The sequence below is a fragment of the Euleptes europaea genome, chromosome 8 (assembly GCF_029931775.1).
Source record: "Euleptes europaea isolate rEulEur1 chromosome 8, rEulEur1.hap1, whole genome shotgun sequence".
NCBI lineage: Eukaryota > Metazoa > Chordata > Lepidosauria > Squamata > Sphaerodactylidae > Euleptes > Euleptes europaea.
The window spans coordinates 52,985,064-53,008,564 of record NC_079319.1 but is presented as its reverse complement, the minus strand read 5'-3'; the positions used below and the strand labels follow the sequence as shown (position 1 = coordinate 53,008,564).

Sequence of the window (23,501 nt, the reverse complement as noted above, 5' to 3'; positions counted from 1 at the left end):
TCCATGGGCTATGGGCAGCAGCACGGAGTTACATGTTTGGGCGCAATAATTGAGTTTTCACCATTCTGACAAAACTGTCAGACACAATAAGAGAATGGACAGCTACTGAACCAGTAGAAACCATGCAAGAGTTAACAACAAATGATGTGCATTAATAGGTGTGCAATAAATATCTTGCAGATGTTACAGTAGAGGGGGAGAAGGCCCATTTAAATTTCATCAATCGTTTAAAAAAATTTTTTTGCAAATGGTAACTAAAAAATTAATATCAAATACTGAGTGGCTGCGCAGGCATTAGGGCATAGATCGGTTTCAAACAGACTTTCACCTCCTTGCTGCTCCAAATGACAGATTGTTTGAGCACTGCAAATTCCATGAAGCTCTGGAGTCAAGACATTTATTTCACACCTAGGCAGAAATGGGTAGAAATGAAGTCTATTGTTCATCTTCATCTTCAATTATTTCAATTCTGCGTGGCCCGTAAAGTAGAACGTAAGCTATATGCCAGTCTCCACCGCCCGAAAGCCTCAAAATATCTTCAGGCGTGACGATGCTGACTTTGTCATCATCAAATTTAATCCATTCATCTGGAAAGAGGGGGAAAGTGGCAGTTTACAACTTTTTCACAGTTTACGAAACACACCGTTCTTAGTTTATTCCTGGAATGAAAACTTTTCCAAGGCTGTAAGGAAGTCCAATCCCCCCTTTTCTGAAGTTGCCGCAGTACCTTGTTTTCTTTTAACCCAAGATACGTAGTGTCCAGAAGAACTAGATCTTCCCTGGTGTGTTAGCACTGCCTGGAGGTCATAATAACCACAGTTATTAGAGCCAATATCTGAGGAGGGAAAGAGACACATAACCATGTAAACACTGCAGTAAACTTTTCACACAACTTATTCACACATACCTTTTGTACCCTGACACTATAGCTTTTAGAATTAAACCTCTACCAATATTAAGCAAAGCCATCTAATACATTTTAAACAAGCCAGATTTTCTTGGAAGGCAAGTAGTGAGTTTTACCAATTGAATTTACACACTGTCTACATAGGATCACACCCAAGAAGAAGCAGGATAGTTAGGGCTGACTAACAGTGTATGAAGACAGAAAAGGTAGTTGTGGGTAGCCTGCCAAGTGAAGCACGGTGGCCCAAAGGCAGAGTGTAGACAGATGCAGCTAACAGTACAATTGCCCGAGTCAGATATGGCAAGAAGGGAGAGTTGCTACCTGCACCCCCACCCAGATTCTTCAGGTTGGATCCTATGAACTGTGGTTTGTGGAACGATATTCCCCAGATATCCTATGAATGAAATCTAAAAAGCCAATGCTGAGGGTCAGGGGAACTTTCCTGGACAAAATACTCCTATCACTTGCCAGACCACGTTTGGTAGAACCACCTCTTTGTTCATTTGATTAAACTCTTTATCTGCAGCAGGCTACACAACTAATTATAACAAACAGAAAATCAGTCTTATTGTGATTTTACCTGGGAATTGTATGAAATTTATAACCCAGTTCTCAATACTGAGTGCAATAAAACCATCAGCATAAGCGCTCACTGCAATCCAATAATTGCAGCACCAGTAGTAAGACACCTTGATGCTCTTAAGATAAAAAGTAAAGGTTTGCCCTATCTATAACTGCCGTGAAGGTGTGCGATCAAGAAACACAGAGCTAATGTTCAGACAGCAATCAATGGGAATTCCAAGTGCCTAGCTGCGCATCTATCTTTTGAATCATGACAAAACTTTTGAGTATATGCGTGTGTGTAAAGTGCTGTCAAGTCGCAGCCAACTTATGGCGACCCCTTTTGGGGTTTTCATGGCAAGAGACTAACAGAGGTGGTTTGCCAGTGCCTTCCTCTGCACAGCAACCCTGGTATTCCTTGGTGGTCTCCCATCCAAATACTAATCAGGGCTGACCCTGCTTAGCTTCTGAGATCTGATGAGATCAGGCTAGCCTGGGCCATCCAGGTCAGGGTTTTATGACTATAGTCATAGGGTAATTACGGCAGCATTAAAATCAGTATTTAAAATTGTAAACATCCTTCAATGGACACTTACCATCAAGAAAGGAAAATGGCTCATATTGAACCTCCTTCTGTGCACCATCACCTTTACTAGACTGAAAAGTGAAATTTTATTTTTTAATAAAATCATTTAGTAAAGCTATATTGATATTACCAAGATTATGCTACTAAATCACCAATGAGTTGCCCCCCTCCAAAAAGGACATGTCTCAAAGGATGAAGTTGAAGGCTTAAACTACGTACAACAACAGATCTACTTATTTAAATTCTTTACATGTGCTCCATCACATGCAAAGCAAGGCTGGGAAAAGGTGCAATTTTAATAGCAAAAAAGACACCTGCAGGCGAAGGGGAACTCAACCCCACACCACACATACAAACAGTTTCCTCCCACAGGAAAGCCTGTGGGGTGAACACTACGAGAGGGGAGGTAAGCAGCAGGAGGTGAGAGTATTCAGTTCTCTACTCTTTTTTGCTCATTCACCTCCACTTTATATATGATAAGGATAAAGCCAGAGCTTAACAAATAGGTAGGCTGCTCATCAGGGGTAAACTTCAACCAGCCCCTCATTTCAATTACTCTATGGTCTACTTTTCTTACTGCATTCTTGTACATCCCACTTCTACGGTTATAAACTCAATCACAATGCAACATTTCTTTTTGGTTTTCTTAACAAGCCTAAAAATCAAAATACTTTAACTCGGAATTCTAAAACATCATACTTAGAAGAGGTTCCAAACTTTGGTTAAAAGCCATGGATTTCAAATTGAAAGTTGTGTGCCCGACAAAAATGTATAGGTAAAACCTGGTCAACAGACTGTTTCAACGGCATGCAGTTTTGGGGGGGTCTTTTAAGTCTCCCAAGTACAGTGATTCAGCTCCAGAACTTCATAGGCTGGATTCAACCAAAAGAAAAAGTTCTGGGGGGGGGGGGTGGATGTCCGCATCCCAGGGCAGCCTTCTTTTTCCACCATAAAGTCACTCCTGATGGTGAGGGCCTGGGCAAAGAAGCTCAAGGGCAACACTGGATACTGTTCAGTAAACTGCAGCAAGATACAGTAACAGAAATGTCCCCCCTCTGCTTTTGTGTCCTTTGTGGAGCTTACTACCTACACCAGTGGGGAGGGGGAAGATTTCTAACCATTCCTCCTTGCCTTCATTGCCACAACCTACTACATACACCATTACGCACAAGGAGACAGCCACTCCACTCTCCTCAACAAGCGGGAATGCTAACTCTTTTCAGGTCATGTTCTCCAGTCCATTTGCTGTTACAGTTAACAAGATTCGAAATCATGTTCAGCTGAACACTACTAGGTATGAGGAAAGCCTGTATCTAAAGCAAATTCTGTACATTGCATAAATCAAATTTTTGGAGTCACCTACATTCTTTGGCTGCTGATTTACTTTTTTGTCCTCTAGGTCTTTAAATTTTGACCGATACGGGACCATCTTTTCTTGAAGTTCTGGTGTGCACAGTTCATATACATCCATCATAAGTGGAAATTTAACATCCTAGATAACAAAAAGGAAAACTTAATGTCCATGTCAAGCAACACAGGAAGCTAACACTATTTCCATGACTGTTTTAAGTGCAGTTTAATGTCTTGGGTAATATTTTTTTATCAGAGACACAGAATTTAAATAAACTTTAATACTGTATTTAAAAATACTATCTGTCCAAAATGCTGCAAAAGCATTTCACAAGGTTATGATAAGCAGTTGGTTTGACAATTACTCTAGAATAAGAAACCTGCATGCAATTTGACTGACTGCATGGCCTGTTCTGGTCTTTCTTTCATTCCCATCTACAAGGCAAAAAATTGGTGACCACCACATTTTTAAATTAAAACCCTTCTTCAGAAAGAGTGCCTGTCTGAGCTCTACCTGGTGGTCAGTATTTGCCCTAGCACACAAGTGCCAATTTGGTGAATTTAAGAAATATTAAAAGCTACACACACCTTGAGAACTTTGGCATTCACGGACTCCTTCTCTTTGTAAAAGAAACGAACCATCTGAATAGTCAAATAGGCAGGCAAGCGACTTATCTTGGACTAAAAGAAGAAGAGAATTTATCAGAATCTATGAATACCTGTTTATGTAACACAAATGTATACTGCCTCATATGAACAAATGAAGCTACCTTATACTAAATCAGACAACTGGTCCATCAATGCCAATTCTGTCTACTCAGGCTGGCAGCAGATCTCCAGGGTCTCAGGTAGAGTCTTTCACCTCACCAACTATATGCTCCTTTTAACTAGAGATGCCATGGTTTGAACCTGGGACCTTGTGCAAAACAGATGCTCCACCCCTGAACCACAGCCCCACAATCCATTACACATCTTTTCCCACAACCAATACAAAGTCCATTACACTATTCACAGCACAACCTTAAGCACTGAAATACAGTTCACCAAAAGATGAGTAACGCTTAATGCTACACAATGAGATTATGTACAACTCCACATGCGACACAAGGCTGCATGCATGTAATGAACTGTTTTAAGCATTTCTACCCTATCCCTAACCAAGTAGGTTCTTAAGGTGGCTACGTGCACAGGATTCCCCAGAACGGTGCAACAAGTTTCTGAACCTGGCTCATTCTATCTACCCTGCCTTCCCGATGTATGAGGTACAATTTAGTCACACATAGCAGCCAGTTTTTATGCACAGATACGATGCACTAGCCCACTGAGAACATGTTTAGATTGTAAACTTCTTCAAAATGATACTCTTTCTACACATATGTGTACGATAAATGGTTTGGTTAAAAAAATCCAACCTATTGCCATTTTTAGAAGTTTAACCTTCAACTGTATCACTCTACACTCTGATTTTCAGCATATGCAGAATGCTTTACTAATACGAAAAGAGGTCTAACTGATTGTTTGGCATCCAAATACTACTCACAGATTTTATGTAAAGGGCATTCCTTTGCAATGTAGGAGAGAGTTTGGTAATTTCTTCTTGAAGACGCTGGGAAAAAAACACAATATTGTACTAAACCATAAAAGACAAAAGCTCAGGTCACTGCTTTAGTTTGTTGCTTTAGACCTCACCCAGCTTAGGTATCAGGTTAAATTTTAACTGAAATGCAAAAAGCACTCTTTAGCAGGATGAGAAACTTCACTGGAATATCAAACACTTCTCCTCTCTGGTGCAGTTCTCTTTTGTGCTATCTAGGTCATGGTAAACACAAATGGAGATCTTTGGCACATACTCCCATACGGTGGCTGTACCAAAAGAAAATGCAACAGTTCACAAGAACCTGTTTTTCAGAAGGCAGGAATGAGTGGACAACTAACAATCTATGCTTTATTAACACACAAAGAAAAAATACAATACTAAAGATTTGGTTTTATACAATGCATGGGGTTGGGGGGGGAGAGAAAAGGACAAGGGAAAATGCAAAATACACTTTATAATACACTTTGTATGCCTCAAAACGGAGATCAGAACGAAAGCTGACATGCACATACAAGACAACTCTACAGTTAAACCAACCTGCACATCTGTTTAAGAGCACCAGGGCTAAGTAATGTGACAGAAAAAAGTGTGATAAAAAGGTAAAGTATAGGCACTACAATTGCTCACCAGCTTAAGACCCGTGAAAAGATATTTAACTTCTTGATTGATAAAGCAACTAAGCTGGAGTTGGTTCTCTTTTCCTTTTGTTACATCTTCCTCTTCTGTTTCTGTGCATTTCATGCTTTACATAACATTAAGGAAAGCTAAAAAGCAGCAGGAGTGCTCCACTTAAAAACTGTTGCACTTCATAAAATGAATGCCAGTCAGAGACAAGGTTTACTTTTTTAGCGGATTTAAATTCCTGTTAAACAACTGTGTTCATATTAAGACGGTTGTTCGGATGGCAAATGGCCAGCTCTTTCACAAAGTTATTGTCACAGGTCACTTTTGTACACTGTGATCTTTTGCTCCCTGGCCTCTCCTGATTCAACAGCAGCTGTTACAATTCTTATGGCTCCCACTTGAGGCAGTTTTAAAAATTTATGCTTTCCTCTCCAGCTCTGGCTGAATTGTTATTCTAATCTGCACAGCCAATCAGATTTCCAAATGCCAACCAGAAGTCCTTCAGGGCAAGAGCATCTCCCAGCCCCACCCACTTCCTAGCACACTTGGAGGGTACCAAGAGCTATGCTGCCCATGGGCATCATATTGGCGACCCCTAATGTAAACCATCTTCAATGATACTTGAATAAATTTACCAAGCATTCCTTCTTTTGCAAGAAGAATTTTTATCTACTGCACCACATATATCTTGTCAGAAAGTGTTTAGGATACACAGTTTCAAATTCAATGCTGAAAAACTGATCAATGAAGCTCTTCTTTTTCGGTGGTGATGCTGCCGCTCCTGAAGCTCCAGAATCAGTCTGTGGGGGGAAAAAACCTTTTAACTATGAACCTTTGGAAGTCACAGTATCTGGCCAACTCCTTTATTTCATAAATACTTTCACTGTTTTATGCTTGACCTTAAGGATCTTTCCAGTTATTAGGAGTGGACTCAAATGCCCAGGTGGCAAAAAGTGGCAAAAAGTTCTACCATTGGGCTGCACTGAATAAGGAGTTATACAAGCCAACCCCCTCCTGTATGAAAAAGATGGTGGGAGTGAAGAGAGAAAACGGAACACTCTAGAAACAGGGGGGGGGGGCAGAATGTAGAGGCACATTGATGTATTCAAGATTAAAACAAACTGATGGCCAAAAGCCCTTCCAGCAAGCCCAGAATCCTGCCGATAACATGAAGAAGAGTTGGTTTTTATATGCCGACTTTCTCTACCACTTAATGGAGACTCAAACCGGCTTACAATCACCTTCCCTTCCCCTCCCCACAACAGACACTCTGTGAGGTAGGTGAGACTAAGAGAGAGTGTGATTAGCCCAGCTGGCTTCGTGTGCAGGAGTGGGGAATCAATCCCGGTTCACCAGATTAGCCTCCGCCGCTCATGTGGAGCAGTGGGGAATCAAACCCGGTTCACCATATCAGACTCCGCCACGCCAAACCACTGCTCTTAACTACTACACCACACTGGCACATGGGTGTTTTTTTTCTTTAACCAATAATTGCTACCTTTGGGGAGATAGGAGTAAACAGAAAATTAACTGGCCGAGACCGCGGGGTTAGTTTCAGCATTGTTTGGATTGTACAGCTAAGAGGACGTACTTCCATAACCGTGTCGCTTTCTATCCCTTCTAGCTTCTGCTGCAGCACTCGCATCATCTGTACCCAGCATTCATTGGCATCCTGTGAAGGAAGCAGAACAAAAAAACCCCTAATATCTGAGGCACTGAGAGCTGCCTGTTAACGAATATATCTTAAACACCTGCACTATCTTAAACACCTGCATTACAAACACTATGAAGCCAAACAGTTACTTGCAGGTGTTTTTCATTCATTTGGCAGCCCCTAAAATGAAGGTAAATCTCTAAAGGAATGACACAAAAGCAGGTACACGCTAATGCTGCATTCGCACAAACAAGTTGAATGTAGGTTGCTATTAAATTATTGCCTCATAACTGCAATGAGCTGGAACTAGTTGAATAACAGATGCATTTTTACTAGAAATTTTCTTCCCGATAAAAAGTTTAAAAATAAATTACCTGTTGGAGATACTGGCCTTGATCCCCTTTCTCCGCAAACTGGGGAAAGGCCATATGTAAGAACTGGAGGAGAATGATGGGAGGGATACTAGAGGAGGTTTTGTCCATGGAATCAAATAAATCTCTAAGAGCTTAAAAATAAGAGAAAAGTGTTTTTCTTTAAAAAGGGGGGGAAATCACTGCTAATTCATATGATAAATACACCCCTACATTCCTAAAATCCACCCCTAGTCAACCTAGATCATAGGAGAGTTGTTCAGTAAAGTATCATTTGTACAACCAATCATCCCCCCCTCCCCCAGAAAACAGGCTTAGTGGATCAGTCAGCTGCTAATAGACTAAAGACTATACAGGAAAGGTCAGTATGCAATAACATTGTAAGGGTCAGATACCAATTGTTACTAAGAACTTGAAAAATAGCTCCATCAAAAACTACTTTAGAGCACCCTAGCTGCATGGCATTACGGTTTCTTTTTAATACAATTCTAACTTCCCACTTTGAAAACAAAGTATATGGCAGTGATGGCGAACCTTTTAGAGACTGAGTGTCCAAACTGCAACCCAAAACCCACTTATTTATCACAAAGTGCCAACACGGCAATTTAATCTGAATACTGAGGATTTAGTTTAGAAAAAAACAATACATTAATTAATTAATTACATTAATTTGTCCAATCCCCTCTTAAAGGCATCTAGGCTAGATGGCATCACAACATCCTGTGGCAAGGAGTTCCACAGGTTAATTACGTGCTGGGTAAGTGGGTGTTCTTTTAGTAGGGGATTTCACTGAAAAGTGGGAGCCTCCGCAAAGCCCACGCTGTAGCCCAAGCGCTCTGCTCCCCTCCAGCTTTGCCTCGCTGTGAGCTATGCTCCCCTCCAACCTAGCTCCTCTCCAACCCCACCACGGGAATCACCTTCGCCACAGACTCCACAGGCTGCCGTCCGAGCCGCACCCTCACGCCGCATGTGAGCCGCCCTGCCGCACGTGACAGGGAAGGGAGGAAGCGCTCCCATTGGGCTGCTGGGCAGAGGGGCGGGTGATGTGAGAAATGCCCTCAGGCGCGCATGGAGAGTGGGAGGGGAGCAGCCTGGCCCCGCATCCCTCTGGCTTTCTAGTAAAGAACTCAGGCAAACCCTGTGCTGGGGCGATGGCGTACGTGCCCACAGAGAGGGCTCTGAGTGCCCCCTCTGGCACGTGTGCCATAGGTTCACCACCACTGGTATATGGTACTCATTTAAGCACAAAAAAGTTAACTGATTATTAACACCACAAACAGTAGTCTCCAATCAAGCTGGCAATCAACCCCCCACCCTTAACTTTTTATGCAAGTGATTATTCTTGACAGCTCTCTTAGTTTGGATATGTAGGCTGGGAAATCGGCTCAGCATCAGGGTTCAAGGCTTCATTGTGTGTAAAAAGAACTATGCCAGAGATGTTGGTTAGGAGGGGGCACATGATGAAATTACTGCTCAAGGTGCCTTCTAGGTCCAAAGATAAGTACTTTCCTGATTTATATTTTGCAACATGACACAACAGATGCAGGAATGTACAAAGGAAATGTACGCATACTTTGTAATCTAATGGCACCTTAAGTATACTGATCTAATGGGCAGGCTTCTATGGAGGCAGCCGACTGTCCATTTAAGTCAGATAAGGGTGTACCTGCCCCTCCAACATGAATGAGAAAGCTTCTGAGCATGGGAAAGTCTTATCCACATTGGGCTTGATCTGAACTCTCAAATGAAGATGCAAACTTGTGATACAGTGGTTGATACTGTTGAGCAACATATGTCACCCAGCATGTTTTTGCTAACTTTACATTTAAGTACTGAACATATGTCTAGAAAGACAGTGCTTTCACACAGAGAGGTGTAGCTCTCATGGCTACAGGAACATCCATACAGCAGTTTACCCCACACTTTCCTTGCTGTAGCCCACTGAAGCCACTATTTCCCTCACACATATTGGAGGACTTTTTTTAAAAAAGGAAATACTATTGCAACAATATGATAGTTTCTAGCTTTCATTTCCAAAATAAGTCACTAACCCCCTTCCTTGCAAAATTATAAGAGGGAAATGTTCAGCCTGCATTTTTCCCCTTATAACTTCACAATGAAAAAGGTAGACTTTTTTAAAAATGAAAGCTAGCACATTGTTGCAAGGTATTGCTAAAGTGGTCTAGCAATTCCCACTTTTTAAAAAAGCCCTCCAGTGTGGGATATAGAATAGCAGTGGCAGGGGCAGAACAAAGGAAAATGGCACCAATGTGGACAGGACCTGGAAAAACACACACATTCCTGTCCACATAATGTTCAATGTTATTTTGACTGCAGTCTTTAAAAAAAAAAATCCCAAACAAGGTTGAGGAAAGTTCATGCTAAAGCAGAGGAGAGCACAGAAAGAAGACAAATAGAGGATAATGTCATATAGATGATCCCAGAAATGGTGCCGATGCTATAAGAAAACCAGGCAAAACATCCATGTGGAAATAGCCATACACATTATAAACCAAAAGTCTCTTTAAAAGAAAAGTTGGATATTATTACCATTTCTACTTTTAATAATTGTGCCAGCAATTTCAAAAGGAATGATAACAAGAGAGTTGAATTAAACATGCTACATCATTTCAGGACATCTTAATTAGACTGGTACAAAAAAAAAAACAAGTGGAAAATATACTTAAGTTTTTATAGAAAGAGCAGAATAAAGTAGTAACTATCACAAATGTGCCCTGGGTCAGTGTACTCTTACATGCAAGCTGAGTGTTTGCATGCATGTAAAAGTGTGCCCCCTCTTCTTGTGCCACCACCCCAAGTTACAAACACCCAGCCTGTTCCATAACCAGTGCCTTGGGGCAGCGGTTCCCAATGTTTTTGGTATGGTAACCCACAAGTCCAAATTTACTTTGTACAATGACCCATTCAGGGTTTTTTGGTGCCCTGGACAAACTATGACCTTGTCCCCCATCTATTCCAGCATCCCATTTGCTATAGTGCCCAACCAGATGTTTTTGAGAAACCCACAAACATCACACAAAGGGTGCAGCTGCCCCCAGCATGAACCCCAAGCAAGTGGGAGTCCATCTCCTCCTCTGCCAACTGGGCCAGAGCCGGAGTTTGTGCTTGGGAGGCGCTGGGCTGGGAGAGACACGAAGATGGCAGATAGCGATGAAGAGGTTGGTGGCAAGGGGCTCAGTGCAGTAAGTCTCCCACAGCAGGTAGAGAGCAGTGAGGCACATCAGGGGGCTGGGCAAGAGATCGGGCTGCTGAAGGAGCAGCACCAAGACAGAGCCCATGCACCCACCCGCCTTGTTCCGTCTTCCTCTCGTTTCTCCATGGCATAATACACAGATCCCACCTACCCTCTACCTCCCCTTCTTTCAGCCACTACCATGATGTGACTAGTTGCCAGGCAGCATTTTCCCCCCTCACTAATGTCACAAAGGAGGGGAAGATGAGAATGTGAGAAGCTGGCACAAGAGGAAAGAAAGAGGAGGGTGCAAAAGGCAAGAGCCGCCATTAAGGAGGGCTGGCCTGCGACCCACTTTTGGGTTCCAACCCATAGGCTGGGAAACACTGACTTGGGACACCCTGGTAAGGCTGCCTCTGGGCAAGTACAAAGGGCAGAACTTTCCAATTACTTCGCCCCTCTCAGTGCATGTATGTTCTTAGCGTGTGCGCAAGTGATCTAGGCATACGGCTAGCATCGGAATCCCAGTCTGCTTTCTTAAACAGGAAAGAAACCTTATTACTAAAGATTAAGCTACAGCACATACATAGAAAATAGCTGTTAGGTCTAATGGTTACAGTTCTAATGAAAAGAATTTTTAAAAAAACCTATAAGTCTATCTAAGTTACAGTACAAGTCAATCACCTCTGACGAACCGCCTGGTTGTCATGGAGCAAATAAAACTCCAGCCCCTCTCCTGTTCCCTTTGCAGAGGAGACCCAAGCGTGTCATCACAGCATTTGGGCAAAACATTTGAACAAAGAAATGAAGATTCCACCTGCCTATTTTGGTGGGTGCCTTCCCCAATCCAGATGCAGGGCTCCTGCCCTCATGGGAGATGCCCCAAAACTCACGCTCCATACCACAAATCATGTTTTACAACAGTCAACTTTCTATCTCACCCCACCCCCACCCGTCAGGTAAGCCAAATGGCTGCCTCCAAGCTGAAATGCATGTCCTGCCTTCTCTGACATTCTGGCACATTTTATTGCCCTTCTCTTGTGGAAATAAACAGTTGTCATAGTTTCTGGGAATCTCCGATGCACTTCACTGTATCTTAATATCTCTGACTTCACAAACAGTAACTTCAAAAATTACTTAGAGAAGACAAAATCAGTATTTTAGAAATGGGAAAGGCAGGCAGATCTACAAGCAGACAATGAACTTACCACCCCAAAGTTTGATAACAGAATGTATATCCAAAACTGAATCTTTCCTTATTTTGCTATTTCTTAAGCAGAGTGGTAGAAATCGCAGTATCCTCGCCCAGCATCTTAGTAGGGCAATACAATGGAGTAAAAAAGAAAATACAGTGGGCAAGTAGCACTCCTGTTCTATTGTGCACAAAAGTAAGAATGCTGATCTCCTTTTTCAAGTGGTTCCACATTTGACAGTATTGCACTATGGCTTGTGGTAGCCACACCTCCGCATCTGTTTAGAGAGCCAGTTGTACACAGGAACATTTCTAAACTGATGCTGCAGCCTCTCCTACCTGCAATTGCTCACTCACAAGATAACGAATATCACAGTCTCTTGGTCAGAACAAAACTTCACCCTCTTGGCCCTGGAGTCCTGCAAATCTCAGATGCCATATAATGAAAGCAAGGGATCTGAAAACTACAGCCATGGGTACAATATGTGGGCTTGAGAGTAGAACTGCAAAGGAGGTAGAGCAGGGGTCCCCAACCTTTCTGAACCTACCCGCATCGTTGGAATTGTGACACAAGGTGGTAGGCACAACCAAAAATGACGGTTGGAGGAGGCGGAGCCAACAACACAATGTTGGGGAGTGAGGGTATGCCTAATAGTAAATTTTCACATTTCAGCCAGAATCTGTGTTTAAAATTATGCCTTTAAAAAAAATAAAATGTTTAAAATCATGCCTTTTAAAATGAATATATTGTTTAAAATATTTTTTGCATACTGACAGCTTCTCTTCTATCACTGAATAAAGACCCTTGTGCTGTGGTGGGCGGCTACTGCCAACGCAACATTTTAAAATATTTGCAAAGCCCATCAGATCTTCAATAGCCAGTCAGAGGCCCTCCTGGCAAAAGCTTTATCTGGCCCTGCACACTTCCTAAAGACACTTTGCGGGTCCCAGTAAAGGGCTGGCTGGTGCATGGTGCCCATAGGCACTACACGTTGGTGACCCCTGAGATAGAGGGTCAAAAAAAGACAATAATGGAAGTAGAAGCAGCACTTCAAACACTAAGAGGGGCATTTGGGAACTGAACACTCACCCAGAGTAAAGCAAACACATGGAAAGTTACAGAAACGGTGTATGCAGTTTGCATACTTCATACCAAGAATGGTTTTGGTGGGGCAGCTGCAGCATATGCCCATTCATGCATCATGGCCAACTGGTGACCTCTTTACACCTCATACACCAAGAAGAGTACAGAGTGACTTGAGAGCAGGAGCCATTTTAGAAACATTTCTTAGAACAAGAATTAACATTTTACATTGTGGTTGAGGGCACTCGATGAATTATAACACCAAGTGCTGTCTTCGGAGTAACCGTGAATGTTCTAGCTTACTCTATACAGATTAGGATATGAACCATGCTTGAAATAAAAAGAATGTGAATGAACTTCCAGCCCCACCAGGAAAGAATTCAATAACTGATGGCTCTGAGTCTATCACACCATTACTGGGAGGTCTACAGAAAGAAGAAGTAAAGGAAGAAAGACAAAGAGAAAGGGAGAAAACAAATTACCAGCAAAGACCAAAAACTTTGGGTGGGTTTTTTTGGCTAAGCGGCCAAATGCTGGTTAAGAGGCCAGCAATAAACCCATGTTTAAAACAGTGTTTTGGCATCAACCCACAAACCCTTGTGGTTCGGATGTCATGGAAACCTGTTTATTGTGATGTCCAAATGCAACTTCTTGGCACACCATGCAGCATTAAAGGCAAGCTACAAACAGTGCCTTGTAAACAGAACAATAAAGGCTTTACCATCCAGTTTTTTAAAAAGAGCAGAAAACTCAGCACTGCTGTGAAAAAACACAAACCTGCAGTAATGTACTGAGCAGAGGCCATTTCCCCCGAGGCTCTTAAGGCACCAGCATACCTAAACAAATGTTTAAAACGTGATACTTAGTTTGGCCTTGCAATCAGAGCAACACACACGCAAATAATGTTAACATGGGCTTTAACTAGACTGCATATTATCTATGCACTTGGATCACAAGTATGGTGGGCTGGAGCATACAGGACAACAACAGAAGCACCCCCTAAAGAAGGTGCCGTTCTTCCTCATTTCGCCCTCCTCAATGCAGCTGCCTGTATTGCATGGATTTTCATCCACCTGGGTCCCAAAACTGAGGCTCACAGGTAGTTGCTGGGGAAGTGGGAGGTGGGATAAAACCGCTTCCACAAGTACTTTGTGATGGCAGTGCTTTCCATTACCATGAGGAGGTTATCATCATTATTTTTAAACAGAAGTCAACTTGGCGAGACAGTGAACTGTCATGTACGGTCTGTCAAAGCGTGTACGTGGGGAGGGAGGGGCCCATAACCAGTCGCAGAACCACTCTTCAGACCTGATTCACATATCATCATACCACCTCCAAAAGGTATCCGGTGAGACCAAGTGGGTTTGGAGCATATGCATGCATTCTCTTGGCTTTGCCTTCACTGTATATAGGGGTGAACAACTGAACTAAGGAGCCAGCATATTTATTTGAGTCTCCGTTCTTTAGGGCTAAGGAGATTCCAGATTTCAGTAATTCCAGGATTTGCCCAGTTCTATCGTTGCTTTCTTTATGCAGTGAAGAGAATGAGGCCCACCATGCCTGACCTCACCAAGTAACATCTGCATGCCATTTATGCCTCTAACGACACCACTATCTCCCATGGTGCCATCTCTGCTACCACCTCTGTCACTCAAAAGTTCACTAAAATTCCAAAATTATACTGAACTCCAAATCCTGCTGGCAGCTGTGCAAAATTCAGCTTCTCTGACTGTACTTTATATCATGGACAACTTTGAATACTGGGTGCAGAGTACACAAAGAGTCATGGCACAATCATGACTTATCTTTATCATTAATTTCTCAAGAGAACTTTTAAAGTATTCAAAAAAATAAGGCAATATTTAAAGCCAAAGCCTCCAAAAACAGTGAGATCATAAAAGATAGCTCAGCTAAACACTTCACCATTCCGGAATGGTTAAAAACATTAGGAATTCAGTAAAATTCATTTTTATATAGGATTGATTCCTACATCTGAAAGCTGCTGGCAAGACTAACCTTTGCCTATTCTGCTTCTTGATGAATTCACAAAGCGCAGGAGCAAAGTTGCAGTAAAGAACACACAGAAGTAACATTAAGTATGAACATGCTACCACACTGACAATTAGTTAAGAGCAAACAAAACACTGAAACGTTTCTGGAAAGAAATTCATAGAAATCTGCTTCCCAAATGATTACGTATTGCAGTATGCAAGTCTCGATACAAATCCATTTGCAGAAAGGCAGGTCATATTTTGCTCCTGAGCTGTCAAAATTTTATTACTAAATTTAATCTGATCTGTTTTAGCGCCAACAAAATCAGAAAATGTAATATTTATATACTCCCTCCCATCCACCAAACATGAGTCATAATCCCTACTATTTCATTATAATTTTGAGTGGTAATATTGAAAAAGCATTTAATGACACCACCACATGTTATTTTATTATAGTAATGAATCCTACCTCTTTAGGGACTCTTTCAGTTCTGGCACAGAGCGAATACACTGAACTGTTGCATTCATGTAGCAAGTATTCCCAAGGTTTGTTAAACCACATGGCAATTCCATCTGTCACAAAAAAAAAAAAAAGACCACTTAAAGATTGGTGTTATAGGCTAGCGTTTAGAAATGAACCAATTTTCTTTAACATAGCTCTACCATTCAACATAAACATGATGTTCCAAACCTCAGAATTTTTTCTTAACAGAATACCAGCAGTTAACAACTGTCTCTTTTTTTCCCAGCCATTATTTTATTAAGGTATCATTAAAGAGCAGCTCATTGAGTATGTTTTAGAAGATCCCATTACCTCATTACTAATAGTAAATTGAGTGGCTCATTGTAATCACACAGCAGCACAATTAGGCCACAAACAGATAAGGTCATGGATTTTACATACTCAGAGGAGTGCCCAGTTATGCAAAAAAGCTCTTTGTAAATAAACCAAGGGGGGGGGGGGAGAGCGAGAGAATGTGTGTATATAGATAAGAATAGGTACAAATTTCAAAACTGTTTATCCCTTTCACTCATTCCTTGTGGCCCCCAGCTTGTTCTCTCTAACAGCTAATTTCACAGTCATGTACCTGGGTTATGTCTAGGGACAAGGAAACTGAAAATAGTAAAACACAAATTTCCACAGCTTTCATGGTGTTTATTTCTTGAGAGTGCCTTTTAACAGGCAAAGTGTGCAATCCTGAAGAGGGTGGCCCGTAGCCCCACAGGAACGGCATGACCCCTACACCGTCGTCTATGCCACTTGCGCCATGCAAACTGGCATGGATGCCGGTGTAGGTCAACTTACGCTGGCCCCGGGGGAATGGCACAGCAGTGGGTGGCTCAGGCACCGTCACAGCCTTCAGGCAGAGTTCCAACAGCACAACTTCCTGTGCTGGTGCCTAGGGGGTGTTCCCAGGGCGAAGCAACCTCTACGCTGCTTCCTAAGCCCTTTGAGTTTTGCCACTGAAAATGGTAGTGTAGCCCCACTGAACGCTATGGAGCAGTTCTATGGGGCTTGCAGATAAGGGCTGGATTTTTCCTTCAGCAGGGGGCTGGAATCCACTCTGGAGGAGGCACAGCTGCCTAACCACCTAACTACCTCCCCCCTCAGGAATGGGCTGTAAATCTATTATTCTGTTTAAAGGAGAAACTGTGAGGGAAAGACAAGGGTGGTTTTGCACAGTTTAAGGTACTGTCCAGGAAAGAGTTACTATAGGCTCATGCTAGGCTCAGCATATATTGAAAGTCATATTACAAAATTATTTTGAAACTTCTTTCAGCTTCAATCAGCATTTGTTCTAAGGAGCTATTTGACAAAACTATCTAAAACCCACTCAGGTTCACAGGGGTTTCACAGTTCTTTGGATCTTGGAAACATCAGTTAGATAATGCACAACATGTGATTTTTAAATTAAGCATACAACTATGCCAGACAGTACATTCCAATTTTTAACAAAAAAAAAAAAAGGGCTTACTGCTGAGGCTAACTGTTCTTCTGTCATATCTTCCACAAAAACAGGCCGGGCTACCGGTTCTTCAGGTAGAGCTTCAGCAGAACCCATCATTAATAAGGTCATCCCCTGTTTAAAAAACATTATTTAAGGTAACAAAGGCTTAAAAATCTACTTACCATCAAGGAAAGATGCAGTTACTAAATTGTATCACACAATTTGAAAGTTTTTAATTTCGTAAATGAATGCTAATTTCAAAAACTAGACTCTCTATGCCACTGTAACATGCCATTTAATGCCTTAAAATTTTACATCTGCCAAAAGCTGTATTCAGACATCACAAGAGGCTGACACTAAGCAGAGGTTTCACCATGATATACAAAATTAGGATTAAACAGAGGTTTGATTACAGCTTTCTCATTGTTTAAATCTCAGCTGGTTGAGAGATTAACACAGCCGTAGCCTAAGACAACTGAATGCTCGAATCGCCTCTTTTTTCAGAAAAGTTTCAGCAAAATAATCACAGGGGTGTAATCAACAATGAATTAAGGCCTTTATGATTTGTAATACTTCTAAAAGATAGGCAGCAGCTCCATTCATAGCCCAACAGTTAAAAAAAAAGACAGCATACTTTAGAACTGGCCTTTAATACTTACAGGTTTTATTTTAAGATTGCCCCAGTCATCATCCTGTTTGTGGGGGGAAAAACATATACATGTTTTACAATGCACCCATACAATGCATAAGGCACAACCCATAGAAAAACATGTTTAAACCCAATTAATTCCAAGAGAATTCAAGCAAGCATGAACACTTTTGGGATCGCTCTAAATAGGCTGCTGTTCAACAGTATCAACAGCTTAGAGAGAAGCCTGCCTGCACAATTTTTACACTGCCTTCTATTAGAGATAAGCACTCAGCACACAAAACGGGCATTAGGTGCATATAGAGCCTACCTATCTCACCTCAAAAGAATAAAAACAATCTTGCAAATATGCAAGAAGTGGATGATTAACACATTTGCAGTGGTTCTGTCTTAAAAACCTAAGGTTGGATCCTATGGTTCCCTTCTGTTGGTGGAAGGTCTCTTTCACTAGAGGATGAGGGGGGTGGGGTAAGGAGTTGTAGAGAAGCACTGCAGTAACAACAATTCTAAGTGTTCAAACTGGTACATCAGCTAATACAAGCCATTTCCTCAGCAGCAGCTCCCAGCACCACCTGCCAAAACATACTATAAAGCAATGATACTCAGTTGCTCTGTAACCACCTGTGGCTCTCCTGAGCACTGTTTCCAAACGTGCCACCTGCTCTACATTCCAGAAATGTGGCCTAGGCTATTGCTCAATGGGACTTGTGGCTGGTAGGTGGCTCCCACTTTGAAACAAACACCATTAGAGGGACTGGAGGAAGGGTTAGCTAGCTGTGAGCCTCTGAGGTGCAGGCCTCAAATCAGGGGCATAAATAAAGGACCTCTCCCTCTCCAACAATTCCTACTCTTCTTTGCAGTCTTTGTGCCCTCAATCCAGCTGCCAGGAGGAAAGCAAGCAGGCTGCAGAGAAGACAGAGTAATACCACAGCCAGGGCAACCACTCAGGAAAAGAACAAGCTGACCACAGTGCATATATGCACGTGTGTGGGGGGGGGGGTTGACTTTCTACATGGCCAGCTTGCACTCCTCCTCTTGGCAATCTCATTCTCGTCTGAGCCTCATGCTGGAGAGAAAGAAGGCAGAGAGGGAAATAAAGGGCATACAGGCTTTCTATTGCAGGCACCTGCTCAGAACCAACCAGCTTGAAGCCTCCCTTCAGAACATTCATGGATCAACCCAAACTGACTCTTGCAATGGGATGCCTGAAAACCCTTTACTTCCCTGTCGTCTTGATGTCTCTCTCTCCCCAGGCACACAGCAGACCAGGCTTCTGCAGCCATTGGCCAGGTCTTAAGAAACATCATCAAGTGCTATGGCACTCATGGGTGTTACACTGGGGATCACTGGTTTACTGTCAACATGATTCAAGTTTCCCTTTTATACACAAGTATAAAAGGGCATTTTTTTAAAATCACCTACTTTGTTATTTTTAATTTTTGGTGACACAAACAGATATCAGCATGTCTTAAACGTTCAGACCTGCACTAGTATATTACAAAACTGTATAGCAAAACCACAAGCAAATTATTGCCATACTCTACCTTTAAAGTGCCACCTTTCACCATCACTTTCTGTCTGTCCGGCTGAACTCCAGTCAAAGCAAAAAGTTGAGCTTTGAATACCATGGGGGGTTCATCTGTATTCAGCTCCACACCATCAAATTTCTCCTTGCCCCATTTTACATTAACTGCAACAAAGCATCACAGAAAGATACACAGCTTCATGTTACTAACGTTAATGCAAACTTAATATATGCAAAGTATTAAAGTTTAGTGAATGTTCACAAATAACTATTCCATGATTAGCATTATGAGTCAGGTGTTTGTTTTTTGCCATCAAGTCACATCTGAGAGCCAGCATAGTGCGGTGGTTTGGAGCGGCGGACTCTGATCTGGAGAGCAGAGTTTGATTCCCCAGTCCTCCACGAGCACTGTTTCCTCACTCCTACACATGAAGCCAGCTGGGTGACCTTGGGTTAGTCACACTCTCTAAGCCCCACCTATCTCACACGGTGTCTGTTGTGGGGAGGGGAAGGTGATTGTAAGCTGGTTTGATTCTTCCTTAAGTGGTAGAGAAATTCGGCATAGAAAAACCACCTCTTCTTCTGGTGACCCCAGGTGGGGTTTTCAAGGCAAGAAATGTTCAGAAGTGGTTGGACATTGCCTGCCTCCGCATCACAACCCTGGTATTTCTTGAAGGTCTCCCATCCAAATACTTGCCAAGGTCAACCCTGCTTAGCTTCTGAGATTTGACAAGCTCAGGATAGCTTGGGCTATGCAGGCAGAGCATGAGTCAGTAAAACAAAATAATTTTACAACGCAGCAGTACAATCCTGGCCTCCAGTCTAAATCCACTGAAATTAGACCCATAACAAAAGCTTGCCCATTCTTTTCAGAAGACTGCTTCCCAAGTCCACACATTTTAGTTTCAAAGAACCCTGCAGAAATTGCAATAAAGCCTGATAGCAAATGCTTTTGACAAAGAACAACTCAGTGTGATGCAGCTGCGAGAGCAGGGAAAATCAAGTTTAATTTCATACACTGTCATGAAGCTTACGGAGCCTGGGCATTACCACCCAGCAAATACTTTTTTGCTGGGATGTTCTGAGTATAAAATGGGGTGGAATGACACCCTAAGCTTTGTGAAGGAACAATGGGGTAAAAATGTGGATACTATTAATAGTTGCAACCGAGGTCAACAAATTCACCATCACAGAAAAGAAAAAGGGTTGAATTCTGCTGTTTTCAGGCTCAGACCCTCAATAATAATTAAATCTGCCTTTTTCTAAATATTTCCAAATTGTTAATGCTGGTGATAATACAAGGATTATTCAACAACTATTCAAACAAGGATAAAAAGTTTACCTGAAAGAATCAAAGCAAGCAACAAACTGAAAGACCGTGCTACCCTTATGAATAGTAGGGCATATGCCAGCAGTGTAAGACTAAGATGTTTTGATATATGCTGCACAGATATAACTGCTTGGTGACTAGATGCATAAATTCTCACAGTTGGGAGTTAGGTTGAAGAGAATCAAGAAGCCTAACGTGACCTTCAAGAATGCATTCTTCTTATCGGCATCCCAGAATTTTTAAACTGTGAGGGGGAAGGCTCCTTAACAGCTTCCAGGGCAATGGGGTCTGGGAGAAAAACCCAGACTACTGTCTTTCAGCTCCAGCTTATCACTGTCTCCCCTGCATAGAAGAAAACAACACAGTCATCTTTCAAGTTAGGCTTTTCTCAACTGCAGTGGTAACAACTGTCTGTGGAGCTAAAACAGGAGGGAAAAGTTGATGAGACGAAAAGAAGGAAAGGTGTCTCTCTCTGCCTTGTCTTCTTTTCCTCCCTCTGCATAATTTCTCACAGGTCTCCACGAACACATGAAGCTGCCTCATACTGAATCCGACCCTTGGTCCATCAAAGTCAGTATTGTCTACTCAGAGTGGCAGTGGCTCTCTAGGGTCTCAGGTAGAGGTCTTTCACATCACCTGCTTGCCTAGTCCCTTTAACTGGGCATTCCGGGGATTGAGCGTGGGACCTTCTGCATGCCAAGCAGATGCTCTACCACTGAGCCACAGCCCCTCCAGTTTTAATAGTGTCAGCCACATGGAAGTTCAATAGAAGAAATGGCATATAGGATATTCTCCCCACCGAACTTAGTCCTCCACACTACATGCTTACATTACAAACATAACAATACTTTCCCCTAGACCTAACCATGGTTCCTGCTATCCCAGTTATTCATTGTCAGGCTTGGAAAACTTCGCCCAAAGCTGCCTTGTTCCTCTCGTGGGCCCTCAGAGTACAGAAAATTTCATTTTCTGTTTCAACACCCTACTGGCGCTAAAAACGTAGATCGGTACCTATTCTCAACAAGTAAGATTCCTATCGTATATCCACGCCGAGCCAGTCATCCCAACGGGCTCCCTTAAAGTATTCACGAACGGTAGGCTTTCGCCGGTCGCGGGAAGCAACTGGACGGTGATATCTTTTGGAATGGACTTAAGACCCCCCGGAACGGGGTGGGGAAGTTGGTCAGCAGCCCACAACATGCCAACTCCCTGCATTATTGCGAGGCAACTGGAGAAGCGCGACCCCCACCCCCACCCCCATTGAGCACCAAGTCAGCCTCACGAGCTTCTCATTATTTAAATCATGTCCGCTTTTAGAGGGCCGGCGACAGCGAAGGCTTCGAGTCCTCCCCTCAGGAGGCCTAAAAGACGCGAGGCGAACGAGAAGCCGGAGTGAGGCCCTACGCGGTGGCCAAACCTCAAGGCGGACGGAGCCTCACCTGAGTAAAGCGGCATGGCGGCCGAGCAGCGAGAGCGACGGGCCGGGAAAGGGGACGGCAGCGACGGCGCCTCAAGACACGAGAAACAAGAGGCGGCTCGAGCGACGCTTCCCTCCCTCGGGGTCTCATTCAAACCGGCCCCTCAGGATGACGCTGCAAGCGGAAAGGAGTGCGCGCGCAACTCCGGAAAAGGCGCCTCCCTGCGAGATCCTCCGTTCGCTGCGGTCGCGCTAGAGCGTCGTCACAGGAAGTGGAAGGGAGCTTGTTTCCGTTAGCGCCTTCTGCCCTTTGCGGGCTGGGTTTCCTTTGGGTGAGCTCAGGAGTGCAGCGGCAACCTGGAACTAAGTGCCGGAGCCTTTGGCCATTGTTTATTTTTTTGTTCCAGCACACGCCCCGCTTAGAGATGACCCGTGGGGGGGGGGAGGCGATTTTGCAGTTGCTACAGTCTTAATATTTTCTTCTGAAATGGGCTGATATTACAAAAGGGGCGTTAAAAGAGCAACCAAAGAGAAATCCCTCTTTTAAAAGAGAAGCACAGGGTAAAATGATACAAGATGCTCTTTGTTAATCTTCTAGAAATGATTGCTTATTTAGAAAGACATGCCTTTAACAAAAAAATATCTTGAGATTGTTTGAACCTTTCCTCTTATTTCAAGCTCATCTGACCAAAGATCTTGAGCGCTCTGAAATGGGCTGAAGTTACATTCACAGTGTGCATATCAGTATCAAACGGACAGTGTACCTATTATATCTCATTCTTAAATTGGATATTTCACCCAACCTTTTGGGTACCCAACTTTGTTTCGAACCTGGGTCATTTATCCCCCTGTTCTGTCCAGTGTGTTATCTTTCCACCCAACTCAAGGTAGCAAAGATTAATGTTTAAAATGCAAATATATATGTATATATATTTAAAATAATTAAATACAAACACAAAGACACAAACAGGAGGGTGAATAAGAATGAGGGAATGCCAAACAAAACAAAAGACGTTTTCACTAGCTAATAGAAGACAATGATACAGGAAGACAAATGAATCTCTCTGGGGAAGGAGTTCCATAGTTTCAGTGCTATTACTGAGAAGTCCCTTTCTCAGGTTGTCACCCATCTAGTTTCAAATGGCGGTGGCATTCAAAATGGCCTATGAAGATCACTGGAGTAGATGGGTAGGTTCACATGGAGAAGGCAGCCCTTAAAATGTAGCCATCCCTGCCAAGGCCATTGGGTTGAATGAGTAGTTTCATTTTAGTAAATATGCTGACCCTAAGCAGTATAGGGTGTTAAAGGGCAATACCAGCACCTTCAATTGGGCCGAAAAGCAATTTTTAGATGGAACAAGACTATAAAGATATGGTCCCTACAACCCATTCAACATTATGGTGATCAGTTGTAGAACTGAGTGAAGTGCTCCCACATGCCACTAACTCTGAAAGTGAGATTTTTTTGGTCTAAGGTTGGAGAGGGGGGCTTTCTGCTAGCCCTGTGATGCTCAAGAG

The 23,501-nt window shown here is 42.8% G+C and overlaps 1 protein-coding gene across 2 annotated transcripts; it reads right to left on the bottom strand.

Moving 5' to 3' along the window:
* Positions 1-243: 243 nt before the first annotated feature.
* USP14 (ubiquitin specific peptidase 14) lies at positions 244-22,153 on the bottom strand. Of its 2 annotated transcripts, XM_056854096.1 has the most exons (16): positions 22,006-22,090; positions 19,256-19,401; positions 17,722-17,754; positions 17,090-17,194; positions 15,583-15,686; positions 13,897-13,955; positions 7,654-7,784; positions 7,217-7,297; positions 6,337-6,425; positions 5,629-5,743; positions 4,945-5,010; positions 3,993-4,085; positions 3,418-3,546; positions 2,065-2,125; positions 728-835; positions 244-587 (listed from the first exon to the last, which is right to left on the bottom strand). In XM_056854096.1, exons 1-16 carry the CDS (start codon positions 22,019-22,021, stop codon positions 436-438), a joined length of 1,488 nt encoding a protein of 495 aa, XP_056710074.1. In that variant the 5' UTR covers positions 22,022-22,090; the 3' UTR covers positions 244-435. The 2 variants fall into 2 exon arrangements, with proteins under 2 accessions (XP_056710074.1, XP_056710076.1); XM_056854098.1 differs by lacking the exon at positions 19,256-19,401 and having other exon boundaries at positions 22,006-22,153.
* Between the last annotated feature and the right edge of the window lie 1,348 nt (positions 22,154-23,501).